This window comes from Thalassophryne amazonica, chromosome 16 (assembly GCF_902500255.1).
Source record: "Thalassophryne amazonica chromosome 16, fThaAma1.1, whole genome shotgun sequence".
Classification (NCBI taxonomy): Eukaryota; Metazoa; Chordata; class Actinopteri; order Batrachoidiformes; family Batrachoididae; genus Thalassophryne; species Thalassophryne amazonica.
Window position 1 is genome coordinate 64782459 of NC_047118.1, and position 24090 is coordinate 64806548.

At 40.5% G+C, this 24090-nt stretch overlaps 1 protein-coding gene across 1 annotated transcript in view; it reads right to left on the reverse strand.

Moving 5' to 3' along the window:
- The window catches only part of LOC117528620 (axin-2-like), a 510972-nt gene that overhangs the window by 435808 nt on the left and 51074 nt on the right, over positions 1-24090 (reverse strand). Inside the window, exons 7-8 of the mRNA XM_034191241.1 lie at positions 9797-9844; positions 9615-9689 (exon numbers count right to left, since the gene is read on the reverse strand). Of these exons, the coding sequence (XP_034047132.1) occupies positions 9615-9689; positions 9797-9844 (123 nt within the window). The remainder of the gene's footprint in view (positions 1-9614; positions 9690-9796; positions 9845-24090) is intronic.

Consider the following 24090-nt stretch of genomic DNA (forward strand, 5'->3'; position numbering starts at 1 on the left):
GTTTGCTTACTTAGTCAACTAAGGTTAGTCGTCCAACATTAGCCGTCTAATCTCCATTTCACATCGGTGGCTAAACTTGTAGATTATGAGGCTGCCGCAGCAGAGGAGAAGCGCTCCCGACCTCAGCCCCCGTAAACATCTCCAATGGATTGTCCCAGTATGCCACAAGACTCTCCTTCCTTCCTCGTCTGTCAAGAGGTGGCATATGATAGCCACCTTTTTTGAGGTAAGACACTGAAGTTTTGTCAACTAAAAAAAGATTAGCGCTTTGTGTAAAGACTAACGTCAAAAGATGAGTCGACTGAGTTTAGCCCACTAAACAAGATTAGACTGCTATATGAAACTAGGCTTTGGCACGAAAGCCAGTCCTCACCTGAGATCACTGTTCAGCATCAAAATTTCACACTCCAACAGGAAGCACAAGGATCCTAAAGACTTTGATCTTCTTTCTCCTCCTACATAAACATCACCAAACCTCTGTTCAGCGACTTCATGACTCCATAAATTCTTCACTGATGTTTCTTGATCTCAAAAGTGGAGGATCCAAAGACATAACTGTCAGTGCTGAGATGTAAATGAAGGACTGCACAAGTTCAACAATTTCACTCCATACAGATACATTTCTGAAAGCCGAGCCCAAAAGATTATTGAAAACTTGTATCTTAGTCTTGCTCCAGGACAAATTCAGACACTGACACCACACTCAGATCCTCTTGAGCTGCAATCAGGCATCCACTGATTCCAGAAAAATCACAGCATCATCAGCAAAGTCAAGGTAAGTAAACCTTTCCTTGTCAAAATTAACATCTGCATTAATAACAGCAGCAATGAAGTCTGGAAAGTACTTCGCTTGCAAAAGAATGCTGCATTAAAGACAGCATATTGTGTATTTGTATAGGGAAACACTGTCACTTTAGAATTGGTGTGTGGTGTTTTGACCCCCATTTTTAAAAGGATACTTTGTCTCACCTCCCTCAATACTCCACCAAGAAATGGTTTCAATCAGGTGATGTGTTATTTACTTATTGCACAGAAAAGGAAAATCAAGATGGTGTCCATAGTGGCCATATTGAATAATGGATAACAGCTACTTTTGAAAGGAACCTTCCTCTAGCCTTCCCCCAACATACTAGCAAGAAATTGTTTTAATCAGATGAAGCATTCTCTAGTTATTGTGAAGGAATGAAAGGTTTAGAGACAGATACCGGGACAGATAGATGCCCAGACAGAGTGAGAACATAATGTCCCCCAACTTCATTGAGTGGGTTTATAACAACTTCATAGAACAGTGGCATAAAAAAAATACATTTTAATTATCTCATGCTATATTAAGTATTTCGAAAACAGATAAGAAAAAATTCTCGTAAGACTGCTCACAAACACATGACTCAAAGACAGTGGGATTACTCTTCCGTCACTTTGATGTCAGTACTTGTGTTTAGTCACCGGCTTAATCATCGCTACAGCAGGGTGACAAATGTGCTTCCTTTGAAAGCTTGCCTGTGTCTGATTGTGGTGAACAACATCCTGAGGCCAACTCGTGTTTGTTCTGAGTAGAAAAACAATTAAGCAGAAAATCCATATTACTTTGCACAAGCGGTATAACGATACAGTCAGATCATGATATTGTCCAAGACATGATCCATCATTCAATGCTCTTGTGATACTCTGGAATTTTGTTTTGACGCTAAATCCTTCAAACATTATGATAATTAGCCTGTGGTGGCAGTTAAGACTGTGTTCTCTGTCCCAGTTAGAGGTTATGATTCATGTCTGCTTATTAAAATCCAGTTCTCAGGTATATGATGTACCGTGTCACATTGTTACGCCCTTGCTTGGAACACTTGGACCTCAGCACAGCCCTTAGTACAGCCCTTAGATGAGAGTCTTGACATGCATGCGTAGGGGCACGAAATCTAAAAAATTTCAACCCAGCCAACCCAAAAAAGCTCAGACTTTTAAGATCTTAGCAATTAGTGTTGAATGATTCATAGCGCTGTTAAAAAGTCAGAATCTTCCAAAGACATGAAAATTACCGTGTCAATGCCTCCCCTCATTACTGCACCTCTGCTACACTTGCACACTTTTCTCCTTGACTAGGCATCGTTAAGTATTAGAATGTTTTTTGGGGGGCTTTTTTTGGCATCTTTTCTTGATTTCTCATTTCTTCTGCAATTGAGGGAACCACAGGAGACCTGTCACAGCAGAAAAGAAACAAGCATGAGAAAGTGAGGGAAAGAAAAGAGAGGAGGGAAGAGTGAGATGGCAGTGACTGAAGAGCACAAGAGTAAGTGGAGTCCTGATTTTTCAGCACCAAAAAAAGATGTGGGGGTGTCACTTTCTCATCCTCTCTTCCAACGCTCTTTGGTGAAAGTTTGTCAAACTAGATCAGGGGTGTTTGAAACTTGTTTACAAAGGCATCAGTGAAAGAAGGAGGAGGAGGAATGTCATCCACCTAAGGCTTCTAAGATGCCTTCAATCAGCCAGACTGGGTGGTACAGCTTTATTCCCGCTTCTATTCTTCAGTGTTGAAGCGAGCGTTGTAAGATGCCATGTTTTTTGACACTTCACTCTTGAAAGGATATGAGGAAGAGACAGGGAGGGAGGGCGGTAAGGAGGGAGGGAATGCATAAAGAAGATGGAAACAGTTGCCTTTTCTGCTTTCAACACCAGTACAGGGTCAAGGCCCTTTTCCTCAGGAGGATGTGCTCACAAATCGTCTGCAAACTGTTTGGACTCCACAAAGAAGGTTGCCTTTGAGCATCTCCTTCTTCTTGCCTGAGATCTGCTGTGTCCTGATGTGTCTTTCTTCCTTCACAACCACAGATGTCAAAGATAGTCCTTACGTAGTGTTCTGCTATCTACTGAGGAACAGCTAGATTTCAATTCCACACACTGACAACATTTTCATTGACTGTACTGTGCTCTGATAAGAATGGTGAATTTAAAAAAAATCTGCCAAAAACAGAATCATACTATCTTACTGTAATTATACTATAATTTGAGAAATGTTTGTGTTTGTTCCTCTACTTCTCCAAGGAACGTGGTCAATTTTCACCAAAGTTGAAGTGCGCATGACAGTCAATCCTAAACTGCCCTTAAAGGGTTTGTTTAAGCAAAGGTCAAGGTCATTTGATTTGAAGGTCAAATTGATCATTTTCATTACAATATCTGCTAAACTTGCTAATCATATATAAGTTGGTTCTGGAACTGCACATGTGAAGTTAAGTTGCCCAAAGGTCATTCAACTCAGCCACATGGCATGTACAGCCAGTGCGTTTTGAATGGCACTCCCAAGCCACTAACCAAGGATTGTAATGAATCTCGATCCAAATGGACATCTGAATGAGGAAATGTCTTTAATCTTTGTAAAACTGAACAATAATAGTTCATGTAGACTGAAGTGAGTAATTTCTTTAACCCTAAATGTACAAAATGTTTAAAAATGTCTGATGCTGAGTTAATAATTTTGTTCAGTGTAACTTCAGCAAAACAAGTGAAGTCGAGAATTTGCGGTGATTTCTTATCCAGAACCTGTTTTGCTCTATTCAGTACTGAAATGGTTCCTACATGTACATGTTTAAAGTGTGATTTCCAGCTGATTCCATCATCAGTTGATGCACCGAAAAATTTGCTTTCGTAAACTCTTTCAATGTGAAGGTGAGGACGACAGCGGAGGAGAAAAGTGACAGGAGTAATTTGCAACAGAAGGGTACCTGAAAAAGTGAAAGAGAACATTTGCAAGATGGTAGTGAGACCAGCTATGTCGTACGGCTTAGAGGCTTTGGTGGTAACAGACAGACAGCAGGCAGAGCTGAAAATGCTGTGATTTTCCTTGGGAGTGACCAGATTGGACAGGATTAAAAATAAATATATCACAGGTGCAGCACAGGTTGGACAGTTTGGAGACAAAGTCAAAGAGGTGAGATTCAGATGGTTTGGAAATGTGCAGAGGAGAGACTTTGGGGTATATAGGGAGAAAGATGCTGAAGATGAACACCTGGCAGGAAGAGAAGAGGGAGGCCAAAGAGGAGGTTTACGGATGTTGACAGCGGACATACAGGCGGTTGGTGTGTCAGAAGATGATGCAGAGGACAGTGTGAGATGGAAACAGGAGCAGCTGAAAAAAGAATCGTGATAATAATACTGAATATAACTGTGAATGCATGGTTGTATGTGTTTATTCCACTAATGCAAGATGTCTGAAACACACCAGGAGACAACTGTTGCATGACTGAGAAGAACTGAGTAAATACAGAGACAGAACTATAGAGTTGCAGTGAAATATTGTCCAGGACAGCAGAAAAGACCACCATAGACAGAGGGAGAAAAAGAGAGAAGTCCTCAGTGGCGTATCCTTGTTTATTCTTGTGAGAATTAATAAACTGTGACATGTCTCATTTAATATCTGTCTCTGCCTCTATGTGAATAAGTTCCCGACAGTGAAGTACAGCAAGTGTGGTTGTTAATCCAATGTGGTCTGACTGAATCATTACACCCCCAACATTAAAGGTATAAAAGCAAATAACCATCTGAATGGAAAACACCTGTGAATTTCTGTCTCAATCTGTTTTTCCCTTGTGCTTCCCAGCCTGAAGCAACTTGAAAGCAAAGTTCAGAACTAGTTGCCTTAAAAACACTTTTAAGACAACTAGTGAAGACACTTTTTAAGCTTTTAAAGTTATCAGATAGGCTGCAGCCCTCTAAATCAGAAGCTGAAGGCTCAGACTCCATCCCAGGCATTTGTAAATTAGAGGGGCTGCAACACTGTGGCACAGCAAAGCAAAGGGATCTGATTCCCTGTCAGAATACGTACGGCTCTTTGTATGCAATTACAATGTGGGTAACTCAACAAGTTCTTCTACCAAGCTCTGGCTACTGCCAATAACCCTTGAGGTCAGACAACAAGGGGTTAGTGTGAAGACAGCATGGGGATCTTGAGCCTTTGGATAAGCCTGACTCATCAGGCACTGGATTCATTACTGAAAATAATTTTCAAATAAAGGCCCAGTCATCATAATCATGAGCATTGCCAAGGCATGCTGATGAATTAGAAGACTGCTAGTCTTGCAAAACAGTTTGCTTATGTTACGACTGCAGCTTTCATGGCCGGTGGCTTTAAAAATATTTATAATGCTGGGTAATTTGTGAATAAGTCTTAGGGGTTTAAATGAAAGGGATCTCATTTTGAGCTCTGGTTCAGTTTGTGTATGAGTACAGTTGGACAAAATATTCAAGATTCTTCATATACAATTGATATAAATATTATAAAGTACAACCCCAATTCCAATGTAGTTGGGATGTTGTGTAAAAAGTAAATAAAAACAGAATACAATGATTTGAAAATCCTCTTCATCCTATATTCAATTGAATACACAACAAAGACAAGATATGTAATGTTCAAACTGATAAACTTTATTATTTTGTGCAAATATTTGCTCATTTTGAAATGGATGCCTGCAACACATTTCAAAAAGGCTAGGACAGTGGCATGTTTACCAATGTGTTACATCACCTTTCTGTCTAACAACACTCAAGCATTTGGGAACTGAGGACACTAATTGTTGAAGCTTTGTAGGTGGAATTCTTTCCCATTCTTGCTTGATGTATGACTTCAGTTGTTCAACAGTCGGGGGGCTCTGTTGTCGTATTTTGCGCTTCATAATGCGCCATACATATTCAATTTTGTACAAGCTGAGAAATAACATAAGATAAAACTTTCAAAAATCATAATGTATGTGTATGTGAGTTTGGTGAAATAGGCTCTAGGGCTTAAGGGGTTAAAAGCCAAATGGTCTTTGTGTACGTGTGTGCGTGCATGCATGCGTATGGCTTTGATCACAGACAAACTGGGGAGAGCTGATATTTGCTATTTGGTATGCTTATGTGTCGTGGGTCAAGGATGAGCGTCACCAAAACGGAACATTGATAGGACTAATATTTTTGGAGAAATCACAGGTATCACGTAACAACAGTGAACAATGGATGTTGATAATTACATTCTGGACTCACACACCATTCCAAATCATTATAGAATTTTTTCATAATTTATTACCACCCTTGAAAAATGTCAGCTACCTATTTTATAAACACAACCCGATCTAGAGCCTGTGGATCCCCACGAGCAACACGCTAGTTAAAAATATAAAAACCAAGATGATGGGCTGCATAAGTAATGGGCCACTTTGGTATAATACCTGTAAATAATTATTTTTATTGCCAGTTTTCTTCAGACAAGTCAGGGGATGGATACATGAACATTTCCAAGTCACTGAATATCTCTTGGACTTTATTTACATCAATTACAAAGAAATACAAACAGTATGACACTCTATGGTAAAAATGTGTGGAGCAGACAGTTCTCAAAAACCGCATGACTGTGCAAGGAGAAGAGTGAAGAAAGCCACTAAGACAACCCAGAAGATGTTATAGGTTTCTGTGGCTGTGACTGGAGAAATACTGCAAGATTTGCATTTTGTATCCCCAGTTATACAACTTCATGATGAATTGGTATGGAGGAGGATTTTCTTAAAAAGAAGACCTGAAAGTTCAGCTGCAATTTGCCAGAAGGTACACCTGAGATGCAGGCCTAGGTCTGATGTTTTGGTGAAAGAAAATCCTCTTCTATACCACTTCATCATGAAGCCCATAGAGCCACCTGTACAACCAAACAGAGAGGTTGATAAATTCCTTGATAGATTGTCATGAGAGAAACGGGGAGATTCAAGTTCAAGTAGTGGTCCTTTGTGTTCCATGTCATTAGGATGCCACCAGGACTCCTCCCTTTAGAGGTTTCCTGAGCACATCCAACACTTTAGACCAGATGGTGGTGGGCACAATCTACATATGTATCTGACCTGAAAATACCATTGAGCCGGAAGCTGTGGCTGGGAACAGAGATGTTTGGGCTACTTTAGTTAGATATTAAGATCATCATAAACACAGCTATGTGCAATCAGCTAATGTAGGATCAAACACAAATGGGTATTACTTACGTTCTCAATCTGTGTGTGTGTGTGTGTGCCTGCTTTTGAATGGATTTTAGTTCAACTGCAAAAATGAATTCTTGTTATAAGCAGTCAAGCAAAACAATTTATCTCCGTGTCACTGTCTTCTGCGTGTGTCTCTTTTCTTTATTTTTCCTCCATCCAAGTTGATCTAAGTGAATGGACTGCTTCTGAAGAGCAGACATAAAAAGCCATAGGTATTACAGCTAAGTCATGCTTAGTTTTATATTTAACAGTGCAAGTAAAAGAGGACTGGCTGGGGTGGGGTGGGGGGTGATGAAGAGGGGCTGAAGGGACTTCAAAGCACACTTTCAGAATAGGATTTTCTGCTTAAATCCACATACGGAAAGAAGTGTCATCACTGGGAGCCAGTATTATTTTTGTTTTCATCCTCTTTGGCCATTTCAATAACACAAACCACAGATGACGGTTGTGTGCACACGGCCATGGGTCATATAAAGCCATGAAGCAGAAATGAGACCTTTAACTGCAGGACATGTTCAACACGTGTTTAGTGTTCTGTATGATGACAGGCAACAACTTAACCTCACTGGAATTGATATATATGAAGTAAGTCCTGTCCACGTCCTGACATCCACCAGCTGATGATTATCCCCAGATACACAGTGTGAAGCAGAAAAGAATCTACAACTCTCCCCGTGGCTGGAACACCAGTCCATCACAAATTACTTCCCCAACCAAAGTGAGGGCCCATTTATAGCTGGGTGGACTGAAACAATGTAGATGAAGCATCTTGTCAAAAGACACAGACAGGTAGCCTGATGCACACGCCTTGAATCAAACCCCTGTCAAAACAGTTTAGTGGGGAATATAAGGACAAGGCTGTAAAATTATGTTTGTCTGTGGGATCAAACCTGTCTGCCTTGATCTGGATGATACATCTCAAAAGTAACAGATTTTGAGAAAAGTTCATATTGATATCATCCTTGAGTGAGGGTACAGATGATTAGATTAAGGTACAAATTTGCCTAAATAAACCTCAAATTTTCTTGTCACTTTCTTTTGAGTTGTGAAATTATGTGATCCTTTTTCTGCACACACGGGCGTGTGTGTCTTTTAAATTTAGCTTTGGCGCTTTGTGTGGTCATCCACCTCGGCTTATAGTTATGAAAAACAGAGTCTGTGTTTAAGTGCCCACAACCTGCCGAACCTAAACCAATTCACTGACTATTATTGATAACCTTTCATCTTGGTTTGTCTGTCACTTGTTTGTGTTTGGGCTACATAAGTGGATTTTAAAGATAAAGTTTGGTTTAATGACAAAGTGGAAATGACCAACAAAGTTTAGTTTGCCATATATGAATAACTACTACTGGTCTATGAGCAGCAATGGCCATTTGGTTTGATATTGCCATTTGTTTACCAGCAGAACTCTAATTATACCAGTTTTTACCAAAATATCAGTCAATTCCATGATGTCTAATTTTGATGGGCTGCCACAGCTATTATGTATTTAGTAGGTAACCACTAAATGGACTAATTTCCCTATCAAAGCCTACTATATAACAATCCAACTCCCAGGATCACTGCCCAGTGGGGAAACGACTTGAAACTGGCATTCAAAAATAAAATGTCTTGTCTGTCAAAACTGTCCTCTCCAGAAAAAGAGTGCATTTCAAACTCAAGCATCAGTGTTATGTTAATAATAATTTTTGGTTTGAAAGAGGTAATAACTATCTGTAATGCCACAAAAGGATGTATACCTAATTCGCTTGAATGTCTTTAATATTGGGGTGTAACACTCCCTCTGTGAAAATCTCTGGAAATGCTTACAGTCATCGCTATTTGAGAATGCAGAAACACAATCTTATCTTAGTCTGTATAATTTATACAACCATTATCTTAGTCAAAAAAGTCCTCTCTGGAAAGTATAGCAGATCATATCTGTGAGCTCATATATGCAAACATCTGACAGGTCTGAAACTTTGGGCATTTAAGGATTTATGGATGAATAAGTTGACCAAAGTAACCACTTTGATTTTTTTGGGGCCAGTGACACATACCTGTGTACCCTGACTGTGAAACAGCCCATTTGTGTTTCAGTGTTTCACTCAAATTTACAAATCATTCCGTATATACCCCAGGGCCAGACTCAAGGTTACGAGCACATTAGGTGGCCGTTAGGTAACCCCTTGCTCACACTGCCTCCGGTGTGACCGTTGCGGGGTACGGATGCGGGAACCAAGTCATTAAAAAGATAAAAACATCTCTCAGTGGCCACGGTGCTCTGCGGCTGCAGTTACCAAAACCCTGCGGTGCTGCGGATTTTTCCACAAGAACTCTATCCTTGTGGGCTGCCAGAGCGCTCCGCATCAAAACAGCAAGCGTAGTCTCTGGACCTGTTGCCGGAGTTGGCCGCAGCGCCATAAAACAGACAGGGGGCGGTGTGAGTGGCCTGCTGCGGTGTTTACTGAGCCCGCAGACTTGGTAAACGCATCAGAGGCAGTGAGAGCAAAGCCTAACAGTCTGAACACATTTAATACAGCTTCTCGACATGCTTCATGTGCAACACTGGCACTCTGACCCTTATTTGACAGAGAAGCAGTAAAGTTGTGGTGGAATTTGCTGTATCATTCCAGTGCATACCTCCTTGCTATGGACAAATAGTGGGCCCTGATCTTCAATTAAAGTGTTGTTCCTTCTACTGCTTGACTTGGAAATCTTTAGAGATGAAGCAGAGACATTATGAAGTACAGTGATTGAAAAATTCAAAAACAACACTTTAGTTTAACAAAAAAGAAGCCTCAAGGGACTCCCTGACAACTTACCGGAGACAAGGGAACAGATTTCTCCCGCAAATATCTGGGGTTTTCAATCTGAAAGAATGAAGAAAAAACAAAAACCCTTTAGATCTGTCTTTGTCTCTCCCAACAAAGGCTTACCACTACTATTCTCTCACCTCCGCCCACAGTTTGTCATAAACAATGCGGCGAGCACATCAAAAGCTTGCCACTGTGGCTGGAACCTTTTACGTCAAACCTTGTCTGTTTAGAAGGACAGAATGAATTGGACTATTTCAAGGTATTGTGTGTGCGGCCACCTCTGTTTCCATGTTCAAGACCACTAATCTGTAAGCTATCCCCGCTCAGTTTATCGTCGCATGGAGTCAAGTGTAAACATCCTTGCCAAATGCTGACTTGCCATGTTCTTTGATTATAAGACACAGGGGATGGAAAAAAAAAGGACGAAGACACTAAACCACCTAAAAGAAAGGCAGTACCGTCCAAATGAGTCTGCGGCATTACTTCAATACAGCTCACTAACTGTGACACAAACTGCAGGGGAAAAAACAGAAAAATCTCTCGACAGTCTGCTCTTTTCCTTCCACTATATGGCTGTTGTCTCTGACCTTTTTCCTACCTGTAAACTCAAGTTATCATCTCTCAATCTCTCGCTGCTATTCATCAGAGCTGTTTGTAACCTCCACTGCACATAACGATGCCAAGTAACATTTGTGTTGGAAAGTTCTTCACTGTAAAAATGCAATGTCTTACAAAGGACATTTGTATAATTTCTAGTAAAAATATCTGACCTACAGTTAATATATGAGATAAAATCACATCATTAAAATTTCAGTAAGCTACAAGAACTTGATTTTAGATAATACCTCTTAATCTTAAATGAAAGAGTCTTGGAAACAATTTCAATTTCAACTTATTTTCATTTATATAGTGCCAAATCCTAACAAAGTTGCTGCAAGGCACTTCACACAAGTAAGGTCTTACATTACCAATCCCTAGAGCAAGCACACAGGCAACAGTGGTAAGGAATGATGATTTGAGGAAGAAACCTCAATCAGACCAGATTCAAAGGGGTGACCTTCTGCTTGGGCCATGCGACCGACACAATAGACAATACAGGAAATTATAAAGGAAATTTTGGGAGTCCATGCCAGTGCACAGGACGGAAGGCCTGTAGAAGAAGACACCACACCCATCTCTGAATGGAGCCGCATCTTAAACAGAGAGAAAAAAACAGAATCAGGCAGCAGAAAGACAACAAACACAGTATAATTGATCATTATTTAGCAACAAGAACAGAAGAAATAATAATAAGGTGATTGCCAGCCACTAGCCCAAAGCTTCACTAAAAGCCCCAGACTTTAGATAAAGTTGAGGCCGTGGCCCGCTCTCTTTACTAATAAAAGGAATTTAAAAGGGTAGAAAGCATAGTACCAAACTATGCCAGTATGCTAGCCATACAAAAGGGAAAGTAAGTGCTTACTTGAAAGTCTGTACAGAATCTGACTGTTTTATTGATGCAGGGAGATCATTCCACAAAGCAGGTGCACGATAAGAGAAAGCTCTGTGACCCACAGACTTTTTATTCACCCTAGGGACACAAAGTAGACCTTCACCCTGAAAATGCAGTGCCTGGGCCGGTACATAGGGTTTAAGTAGGTCAGCTAAGTAGGGAGGTGCCAGTCTGTGAATAATTTTATAGGTTAGTAACAGGACCTTAAAATCTTATCTCACAGAGACAGGAAACCAGTGAAGAGATGCCAAAATGGGTGTAATGTGGTCAAACTTTCTGCTTCCTGTCCAGCATTTTGAACCAAGTGGAGACTCTTAAGGGCCCCTTCACACACAGTGTGAATTTGGTCGAAGTTTTGCATACAATTCGTATGCAAAACGTGTAAATTCGTAGCTGCCTCGAACGCCTCATACACATGTTGCTACAATTATTTGTGCACACCAGTGGCTGAAAAACAGAGTGTGCGCTGTACACCTCTAGCGGCAGGTGTCGGCCAAATTCCAGCTGACACACACGAACATCTAACACTGCTCGTTTGGCACTAAGAAAATGTGTGGCCATTCGTACTATCATCACGAAAACAGTCAGACAATTATTGTCGAGCTGGATGTGAAATTTGTCAAAGTGCCCCACAACTGTGGAGTTGCCAAGTGCACGTGACGTGTCAGAGTGTCGGCTCCCCCCACCACACGTGCATGCGTGTGGTTCACGCGCCACCCTGCAGGTGAGGCTCCTCTCATCTGATCACAGAATGACACCTTGGTCTGTGCGCTGAACAGACAGGGGCGTGGCAGCTGTTGACAACTCTGGTCCTGGACATCAGAGCTGCAGAACATGCACAGTGTTGACAGACACGCGCGTGTGTATGCTTGCTGTCCTCACATCTAAATACATTCAAAATGTATCTCGCTTCTGCGATGGGCTGGAAAGCGCACAATGACAGGCTGTTCCAGCTGGACCGGGCCGCCAGTTTGTGTGGACATGCAGCAGGCGATCTGAACATCACATCTGTCTGACAGGACAGTGAGTGGCACGCCGCAGGACCATATGACAGGCCAACAGTACGACAAATATGCCACTTTCAGTCACATATCAGCAGAAATACACCGTACCAAATGCCATTTAGTCAGTTATCACAGCGCTTTGTCTTTTTTTAGAAAATACATTTATCTGCTTGTTGACTTTAACCATTTCACACTCCTGTGATGAGACAGTGATTGTGGCGCAGTGGTAAAGTTTCCGTCCAGTAATCAGAGCCTGTGGGTTCAAATCCTGTCAGTGGCATTTTTCTTTAATTAACCAGGGTTATTTAACTATGGGGTTCTGCATTGCATCCCCTTTTATGTATTATTTGTATCAGCCCAATAATATTCACTAATTATTCAGCTGGCTTTTATTTTATTTTCCTCCACATCAGCAGCATGATGTGGTGCAGCTCGTCCCACAGTGCGAGCAGGTGCAGCAGCTCACACTGTGTTCCTGCTCAAAAGACACCATCACATGCATGAACCGTCGCACCAGGATCATGCACGCCTGCCCACTGGCGCGATGTTTTGTGGTGCACTAATTTGAAATGTTTTGCCGTAATTCGACCAAATTCGCACTATCTGTGAAGGGGCCCTACTGCTGGACTTTCATGTCACATAAGGTTAGAGGTAGTGTTATTGTACAAAACACTGAGAATGACTGGTCAGGTATGATGCCAACCATGCAAGGGCATTCCCATTAATCCTAAAATGATTCTCCAACCTACCGAGTAGAATATGATGATCCACGGTATCAAATGCAGCACTAACATCTAACAGCACCAGAACTGTAGTGGTGTCTGAATCCATTGCAAGCAGAAGATCATTCACCACTTTAGTGAGAATGATATCTTCTAAAAGCAGACTACAGTGGCTCAAAAAGATTATTCTCATTAAGGTGGTCCACAAGCTGCCGTGAAACCACTTTTTGCAGAATTTTAGAGATAAAATGATAGATTTGATATCGGCCTATAGTTTTTCAATATACTAGGGTCAAGATTAGATTTCTTAAGTCATGGTTTAATCACTGCAGATTTGAAACATTTAGGAACAGATCCAGAGGATAATGAGAGATTAATAATTTCCAGCACAGTCAGCCCAAGAGTGGGCCACAGGTCCTTAAACAGTTTTATTGGTATCGGATCAAATAAGCAGGTTGTGCTTTTTGTAGACGTTACAAGTTTCTTCAGCACACCTAGTGAGATACTATCAAATTCTGTAAATCCAGGTAAAACTTCAGTGATGGCACCCACCTCAATAGCAGGGTGTAATGACTGGGTTAAGGCATGCTGGGCTATGTTTAACCTAATGTCATCTATTTTCTTCTCTAAGTAATCCAAGAAATCTTGTGCTGTAAAAGGAGAGCGATTTATAGGTGGTTGTCCATGAATAAGTGTTGTCACTGTGTCAAACAAGAACTAGGAGTTATGCTTGTTTTTGTTGATCAAATCAGAGTACTAGGTCCGCTTTGTAGCCAGTAGTTCATGCTTATAGTCTAAGATAGCGCTGCCCACCGTGAGGTGGAATACTTCTAATTCTGAATGACGCTATTTCTGTTCTAGACCTCTAGCCTCATGCTTGAGATGAGGCAAGTAGTCAGTGAACCAAGGTGACTGTGTTTTGGGAGAGGGGGCGTGGTTTTAATATAGGTGGCGCAATCATGTCGAGTGTAGTTTTGAGCACTGAGTTTAAACTGTCCACTATACTGTCTACTGATTTAGCATATTCCAAACATGAATCTAAGATATCAGACAGTCTAGCTTTGATTTCAGTTGTAGTTGAGGAGTTGATGTGTCGCCGCAGTGATAAATAAGGTGGTTGTTCCACTAAACACGGCAGCAAAACTGTAAACCTAATAAGTGAGTGATCAGAAACCACTGATGCAAGAGGCAGGATGACAATATTTGTGACAGCAATACCCTGTGCAAGAACCAAATCCAGGGTATTTCGTCTAATGTGCGTTGAGTCCTGAATGCATTGCTGAAATCCTAATTCATCCACAATTTCCATAAATGAGTTGCACAGGGGATCAGAAGGCTTATTTATATGAATATTGAAGTCACCAATAATCAGAATGTTATCTGCAGTCACTGACAAGTTAGAGATAAACTCACCAAAATCATCTAAGAATCCAGAGTATGGGCTATCCGGTTGTTAAGTGTGATGTAACGCATCATGGGATTTTCAACTTCTGGCTCCAAACAAAAAAGGCGCGCTGTCATTATCATTGAGAACTGCACTGAGACGCTCTGATCAGGCTGCATTTAAACTGCTGCACACAGACAACAGCATCAACATCGCAACATAAAACTCTTTGTATATTGTGCCTAAAACTCTCCTGGATATATTAACTGGGTTTTGAGACATTGTTACTGCATTTGTTTTATGTAAAAATGCCAGGAGCTCAGGTTGTTTCTCCGTTATTTTCAATGGGAGTTGCTGTGAGCTGCGATCGCTTTCTGTTCATGCCCTTCGGAGGGAAAGTGAAGTTTGCACTTTAACGTCCTGTTTATTGTAATACATTTTTTTATTAACAAACAGACATGTATATTTTACCTGTGCATAATAAAATATATAAATTAAAAGAACAAAGTTTTATTGAGTGTTCTTATCTTAGAAACAGACGAATACGGTTAATGGAGGTGGAGACGGAGAAGGGAGGGACAGAGGTTTGCGCACACTGTAAACACAAACAAAACTTAAACTGTAGATCCTTAACGTAACTTTAATTGTAAACTTGCAGGTCTTTGGACCCGGAAACAGATTTATCACGTAATACGTTACGTCAGAGCTTAACAACCGGATATACAGTGACGAAGTAATACGGCTGATTTTTATTGTTGTGATCTTGGCAATACGTAGCATCATGGGAAGAGCAGAGAATCAGATGTTCAAATGAATTATACTTATGACCCACAACAGCTAATAAACTAAACCTAGATTTTTAAGTAAGAGCAACATCACACCTTGCTTCGCATCACGAGGGGCGTGACTAAATGTGTACGGCGGTGGGCAGGCCTCATTTAAGGGAAGGACAGCTGTAGGCTTAAGCCAGGTTTCTCATAACCCAATCATATCTAAGTGGTGATCAATAATTAGATCATTAATCAAGAGTGATTTTGAGGACAGTGAGCTTATGTTAATAAGACCCAGACTAAGGACCTCAGTGGGGTTGATAGTTGGACTGTTTGGATTTAGGGGTGGTTCCAGAGTAGCATATATAAGATGCCTGGAAGTAGGTTTAGGTTTGAGATATTCCACGCAGTTTGTAGATAGTAAACACAAAATATTTGATATTGCTGGAACAGCCCGCGGGCCATCCTCAATTTCAACGTTTTAGTAGTAATGTAGTAATGGGTATTAAGTTTGCAAAGCGTATCCCTCTATGATTTTTATTAACAAGTCTGCGGAGACAGGCCACAGTCTTGACTGGAGGAATTTCCCTCCCTGCCACATAAATTGCACTATCACCATAGTGGATGTTCTGCAGTAATTTCCCCGCTAAGCTAATGTGCCATAAGCATTGCAGGGTCTCTAATGACCTGCTCCATAGCCTGCTGTAAAACTCTAATGTTACCCTCCCTGTAGAGCTCTAGCTATGTTCGCAGACAAGATGGCGGCACCTTCCCCAGTAGGGCGAAGGCCGTCCGGCATCAGCAAGCCATGGTGGCCCCAGAACGAAGGCCAGTTATCAATAAAACTAAAGCCTTGCTGTCTACAAAATTGCACCAGCCACCTATTTAATTATGTCAGCCTACTAAACGCCTCATCATTACCCCCAGGAGGGGAGAGGACCAGAGACTATGAATCAATGCTGACACATCTTTCTGGCAAGTCCTCTTTATATCCATTTTTGTGACCTCGGAGTGCTTCATCCTGACATCAATGGTGCAGACATGAATAACTATGTGGCTATATCAAGTGTTATGTTCCTTTGTCTGTCTACCCTTCTGCAGTGTCAGCACCCTGAGATGAGAGGCAATGTCAGGAGCTCTGGCCCCAGGAATGTATTTAAGGTCAGCCGGCATCTGAAACCTCACTTTGCGAGTAAGGGAATCCCCTATCACTAAAGCCCAGTGTTTCAGACTGGAGATAGGAGTGGAAGTCACCCATGGGCTCAAAGGACTAACAGGCACATCCAAGGGAGAAAACCGGTCCACAGTTCGCAGTGGCGAGTGTGATTGGGATACTGCAACCGGGCACCAAGCCCTACCTAGCTTCCTCCTCCTAACCACGGTCCAAAAGTTGCCATCCACAGCTGGTGATTCTAGGCTAATGCTAATAGGCACGCTAGCCGGCCCAATACTAACCTCGTCTGGAGTGCCCGTAACATCTAACTCCACTGAACTAAGAATCTGTTTTAGCTTATGGGTATGGCTCGCTAAAAGAGCCACCCTCTCTGCCAGCATCAATGTGTAAAGCAGTATACTTTGTGGACCAGAAAATTCAGGAGTGTAGCCAATCTAGTTTGAGTTAACCGCTAACAAAAATGCTAACCAATCCTAAGATTCACACAGAAATAGAATAATGAGCTACAATTCACACCAGTTACACTGAAAAACTGGTAGTAACAGTAATAAAAGAAATGATAAAAAAAACAAAGCCGGCATAGCTAGTGCAAGCTAACTGCTAGCAAAATGCTAACCATGTCACACAGTCAGAATCACACAGAATGGCGTCAGAATGACAAATTGGCGCACATCCGAAAAGTGTCGGATTTTAGTTCCAAAAGTTCTGACAGCCATCTGCAGAAGTCCACACAGTTGGTCAAAATCGACCGCTGGCCCTGAATGTGATGCACATGTTCAAAACCCTCCAGGTGCCGTCAAGATGGGACACCTATCCGACGGCGGTCTGAGCGCCATCTGACCACAATTAACATATTCTGAAGCTGGCATAAACAGGATCCGAAACGATCTGAGGGCGTATGAGGGAACCTTGAGATGGATTGGGCATGGCAAAGCCTGCCGGCATGACCTGCACATGCCACTTATAATGTCCACCTCCACTGTTGTCGTCCCCCCCGGAGTGCGAAGGAACCGTTGATCGTTGATATGTACGTGGCACGCAGCCATCCATGTGCAGGGGTTGTGAACACAGCAAGAACAAATTGAAAGCACCTGGGGTGCGACAAATAATGTGAATACTGTCTCCATCATAATTGTATATAACACAGGCAGCTGTGCCTCTCCGTGGTGCGCAGTAACACATCATTGCACGTGTCAGGCTCAGAGCTGAACAGATCTGAATGAATGAATGAATTTATTCGGCACACATGGATCCAATACAAAGAAAAAGAGAAAATAGTCCAACAGTGCACCCATGCGACCGAAAGGGTGCAGGCAGAAGCAAAGCTTGTAGACGCATACCCCTTTAACCAAAGAATTAAAAATTGTACATATGTATATAAAAATTATTATATAAATGCCTAATACAAATATAAATTGATCTCTGAACTACAATTTCAAAAACACAAACGTACAAGCAGCAGTACACAAAAGCAATAAATCTAATTTAACATACTATAACCAGCAATGAAATAGTTTCTGTAGAGTCTTTTAAAGCCTACCAAAGTACCAGTTGGTTTTACGTTATCTGGGCAATTTTCCAAATGTTAACACCTTTTACAGAAACACAATTACTTTTTACAGTAGTTCGTATCTTTGATTTCTGAAATAACAATGTGCCTCGTAAATTATAACTGGAGTCACTCATTTTAAACAGGCCCTAAACATGTAGTGGCAGAAGTTTATTTTGTGCTTTGAACATAATCTGTGTTATGATATAATCAATCAAATCCCAAAATTTCACAATATGCAAACGGACGAACAATGGATTTGTTGGCTCATGATATGGTTTCTTACAAATAATTCTTATACTTTTCTTTTGAAGTAAAAATATAGGATTTGTGTTTGTTTTGTAGGTGGTTCCCCAAGCTTCAATACAGTAGGTCATATATGGAACAAGTCACGGATGATGTAAGGTAATGAATGAATGTTGGGGGAGCAGGTCTTGTGCTTTATACAAGATGGCAATGATCTTTGACATTTTAGATTTAACATAATTTATATGTGTTTTCCAACTTAACATCATCGATAAAGACCCCGACAAATTTAGTTTCATTTACAAGTTCAATTTCAACATCGTGTACTCTTAAACTTCTACATAAGGTCCTGGGCTTATTACCAAATATGATATACTTTGTTTTACCAAAATGAAGTGACAATTTGTTGAAATCCAACCAGTCCTTGAACTTCTGTAGTTCCTTTTCCATCGTGTCCAGGACCTGTCCCAAATGATCCCCACTACAAAACACAGTCGTGTCATCAGCAAATAAAATACAACGCACAAACGTGGAAACTAAACATATGTCATTGATATACAAAAGAAACAACAAAGGCCCAAGGACTGAGCCCTGGGCAACTCCGCAAGTGCACCTCAAAAACCCAGAGTTTATCCCACCCAAGTGAACGTATTGATATCTGTTGTACAAATAGCTAGCTATCAAGTCATGTGCTACTCCCCTGATGCTGTACTTTCATAATTTATCTAGTAATATGGTATGATCTATAGTATCAAATGCTTTCTGTAAGTAAAAAAAAAAAAAACAACTCCTACGGTGTGTTGTTTTTTTTCGATTGCATTTGTGATGTGTTCCACAAAATCATCTACCAACCAGTGAGGTAGTACAATTTTTTTTTTTTAATCTGTGTGTTTTTCACTTCTCACAGGTATTTCTACTGATCATCACCAAACTTGGTGAAAAATTGGCAGGTTATTTTTGGGGGGCTGGTGGGTGTAAAGTTCAAAGTACAATTCTACTATACTGCCAATAATATGCATATGTCGCGGACATGAATGAGCAAAGTTCGTCAGCATCTCACCGTCATTTAGGTCCTTCAGACTTTATTTTGAGTAAATGCATCAGGGGAGTGTTAGCATGGCAAAAACCTTTCAGCTTTTTAAGCATTTTCCTTATTTTGCCTTTCAGCTTCTGGAGGGGCTCTGCCCCCCATACTCCCCACCTTTTTAAGCATTTTTCTTTTTTGCTTTTCAGCTGACCCCCCAATTACAGCCTTAACCCCATGCCAGTAAGCATTTTTTTAAAATGTAGATGTAAATTAATATTCAAAGTTTTCAGCTAGTTGACAGTACGGCTGTACAATATGGCCAAATTATCGTATCTCAATATTGTCATATTAATTGTCATGTAAATGTCACTTATACGAGGTCTATTAGAAAAGAAACCGACAGTTTTATTTAAAAAAAACTATATGGATTTGAATCACGTGTGATTACATCAGCCAAGCTTGAACCCTCGTGCGCATGCGTGAGTTTTTTCACGCCTGTCGGTGACGTCATTCGTCTGTGAGCACGCCTTGTGGAAGGAGTGGTCCAGCCCCCTCGTCGGATTTTCATTGTCTGAAGATTGCTGAGAGACTGGCGCTGAGCTTGATCAAAATCTTTTCAAGAACTGTGAGGCACATCCGAGTGGAGACCATTCGAGAAATTCAGCTGGTTTTCTGTGAAAATTTTAACGGCTGATGAGAGATTTTGGATTGTTTCTATCGCTGTAAGGACTTCCCACGGAGCGGGACGTCACGCAGCGCTCCGAGGCGACGTCGTCATCCTGTTTCAAGCTGAAAACCTCCAAATTTAAGCCTCTGTTGACCCAGGACGTCGTGAGAGAACAGAGAACTGTCAGAAGAGGTCGGAATCAGCAGTTTATCCGGACATTCCACTGTTAAAGGAGATTTTTTTAATGAAAGACGTGCGGACAGATTGGCGTGTCGGCTCGCAGCCGGCACGGCGCGCAGGCGGCATGGCGCACCCACCACAGGAAAAACACCTCCGTGTTGATAACCATTTGTAAAATCCAGGCGGCTTTTGGTGGCTTTCAGTTGAGTGAGTATCTGAGAAATTGTTTAACAGCAGGGCATGTTCCAACTTGTCCTTAAGGCTTCCAACGGAGGTGTTTTTACTGTGGCGGGCTAGCCGACGCACCAATCCGTCCACATTTCTTTCATAAAAAAAAAAAAAATCTCCTTTAACAGTGGAATGTCCGGATAAACTGCTGATTCTGACCTCTTCTGAAAGTTCTCTGTTCTCTCACGACGTCCTGGGTCAACAGAGGCTTAAATTTGGAGGTTTTCAGCTTGAAACAGGATGACGACGTCGCCTCGGAGCGCTGTGAGACGTCCCGCTCCATGGGAAGTCCTTACAGCAATAGAAACAATCCAAAATCTCTCATCAGCCGTTAAAATTTTCACCGAAAACCAGCTGAATTTCTCGAATGGTGTCCACTCGGATGTGCCTCAGTTTTTGAAAAAATTTTGATCAAGCACAGCGCCAGTCTCTCAGCAACTCTCAAACAAAGGAATTCCGACAAGGGGGCTGGACCACTCCTTCCACAAGGCGTGCTCACAGGTGAATGACGTCACCGACAGGCGTGAAAAAACTCTTGCATGCCCACGAGGGTTCAAGCTTGGCTGATGTAATCACACGTGATTCAAATCCATATGGCTTTTTAAAAAAAATAATAAAGTCGGATACTTTTCTCACAGACCTCGTATACATGCTGTCTATATTCTTGAGCCGCTTAGGTGGCAGGGTTCCCGTGGGGTCTAAAAAAGTCTTAAAAAATCTTAAATTCAGAAACTAAAATTTTAGGCCTTTAAATGTCTTAAAAACACCCACATTTTCACCGCAGGTCTAAAATTTAATTTACTCAAGTCTTAAAAAATTACATTCGCTCCGTCCATTCCGAGAAGTGTCTGTAGAACAGAAAAATAAAACGCTTTCCAACGCGTCGTGACATCAGACGCGTCGCTTCGGAAGCGGCAAGGGGGCGGAGATTGCAGCCACGTCACACTCTGGCTGTTTCACAACCTGAAAAAGTTCAGCGATCGCTATCTTGAATTTATGTCACCTGAACCACAAAAAAGCTTTAAAAACAGCAGTAGAACGATTCTCCCATCACCCTGCTGGGAGAAGCTTTTCTTCAGCTACTTTTCGGAGGGACGTCGACCAAGGGAGGACTGATGACTTGGTGGGATATTGATCGAACCGCGACAGCGGGCCGACCCACACGGAGAAGCCGGCCTTCAGGCATCATTCCTGGGCAGACCGAGGCAGGCAGCCGGCGGGATGGAGCAGACCCCCTCAGTCCGAAATCTCCCACTTTTTGGATATAGGCGAAGTCCCAGTTTGCCCAACGGAGTTTACTTCTGCAGCTTTATCAAGGTGAGAATAATGTAAAAATAAAACGTGACGTTTACTGAACTGCTGTAAAGGTTTAATGATCGGCTAACGTTAGCGTAGCCTTTTAGCACAGTTGATCTGAGTGAATGCTTTAATTTCTAAATGGTTCAGTCTTTTTTATTTTTACCAAATAAAGCTACAGCTTTTTTCAGACACCACAAAAGCTCAACTTTAAATAACTTATTTTTTCGGGCGTTTTGTCTGTCGTTTTTTTCCCTTTTTTATATATAAACTGTTTAGTGTTTCTTTATATTTAAAAGAATATTTTTATTTGTCCCAATCAGGAACATTTGCTGTGCAGACAACCAAACTTCCATTGATGAGCTGAACACCACGAAGTCCAGTCGAAAGAAAACATCTGCTTTTCAGCAACACCACCAGAGGTCAAAGCTGCAGAAGAGACCTTCATCTGGTCCAGAAAATTCAGCAGAACATTACCTGCTTCTAAATAAAAGGCTCTTTGAACAGCAACTATTTCATTATTTTTTAAAAAGCTGTTTCATTTTATATTTTAACAATAAATGAACGGATCATTAAAAATGTCCACAAATCAAAGTCAAAAGACATCTGCACAGGTAGAAGCTCTCCACTTCTTGTGCTCAAATTCATATTTTAGAAATGACTGTCCTGATAACATTAAAGGCAATTACATATTTTGACGAAATTACAAGTTTAAATGACTATATATATATATATATATATATATATATATATATATATATATATATATATATATATATATATATATATATATATATATATATATATATATAAAAATTCATCATGAGGTTTATGTCACAGAAATCCTACTTTACAATCACACTGCAGTCATTGTTAAATTATTTCCTGTTGCATTTATAATAAACATTTGCATTTATTTAGTGTCTTTTTCTGGTTGAAATGAGATATAAATAATCTACCAGACTTTAAAAAATGTACAAGTTTCCATGTTATTTTATTTGTCTAAAAATAAATGTTCAAGGTTCCTTATGTTAAACAAGAAGTTATCTAATCTGAAATAACAGGTGGTTTTAGTTTACAGATGAACGGTTTCTAAAGAACCATTTATTGATTTATTTAGCTATTTTAATTACAAGTGTTCTAAACTTTTTTTTTTAACAGTAATCAGAAATTTTGAGGTAACAACAAAAAAACGTTTCCAATGATTTTTCTTCAGTCCTGTCACACGTTAATGTTTTGTACAGATCAGTCGTTTCCACCGATCTATTTTGTAGAGATCAGTGATTTCTGAAGACAGCTGGCTCAAAGATGGCTCAGCTGCTTTCAAAGTCGAATGCTCTGAGAAGAGCACACAAAGACAAAGTCGCTGAAGTGAAAGCCCTTGAGGCTGAGATTAGCGCAAAAGGAGAGGAGCTGAGATATATGGTTGTATAGCGCCTTTTGAAAATTTAACTTTTTTCCGGTTGGTCAATGTTGTTTATCATATTGTATATGTTGTGTATTATCACTCAATCTTGTTTTCTGCTTTCGGTGTACTTTGACATGTTTGAAACCAATACAAAAAGACATGGTTTTGAGAATCAAATGTGATTGTCCTTTTTTGGGGGGGGGGGGGGGGGGGGTTGGTCTTGAGGTTGGTCTAAAATTTAACTTGGTGATTCCTGCAAGAACCCTGGGTGGGTAGGGAGAGTTCTCATGGGATAAAAAAAAAAAAAAAAAAACTTTTCAACCTACCATCCCTGGTTCTCAAGACCAGGCACCTAAGTGGCTCGACTCTCTCTTTTTTTTTTTTTAAAGATATTTAGGTGTACCTTAGTAAACACTAGTAGAGTTCCACCTTAGATATGGAATGTATAATAGAAGATATACCTTACTGAATTTTCATATCAATATGATATACGATATGACTATGATTTGACACAAAGTGCAGCAACAGTGAAAATTAAACATTCTTAAACAAAACAGTAATAATACCACACTCATTATAAGGTTAGGATACTGTGAAGTAAAAGTATTGGAACACTTGGAATTTCACATATTTTAATTTCTTTATGCCATTTTAAATACTAGAAATACAATGAAATAAAGAATTAAAATTTCTAAAATTATCTTCCTCAAACTCAAACTGAAAGCAAATCTCTAAAACTTGATAAAACCTGTAAATAATAATCAGTTTTATTGCCAGTTTTCTTTAGATAAGTCAGGGGACTGAAACAAACATTATGTCTTGGATTTTATTTACATCAATTATAAAGAAATACAAAAGTTTCTTTCACCAAAACATCAAATCTAGGCTTTCATCTGAAATGTAGTTTCTGTCAAATTGTAGCTGAACTTTCAGGTCTCCTTTTTAAGAAAATCCTCCTCTACAACACTTCATCAGGAAGCTGGATTTTATATTTTTAATTCATTTATATCAAGTTGTAGAGATTTGCTTTCAGTTTGAGTTAAGGACGATAATTTTAGAAAAAAAACAACGACAATGGAATAAACAAATTAAAATGTGTGAAATACCAAGTGTTCCAATACTTTTGAGGGCAATTGAGAAACACTGAGGAGCA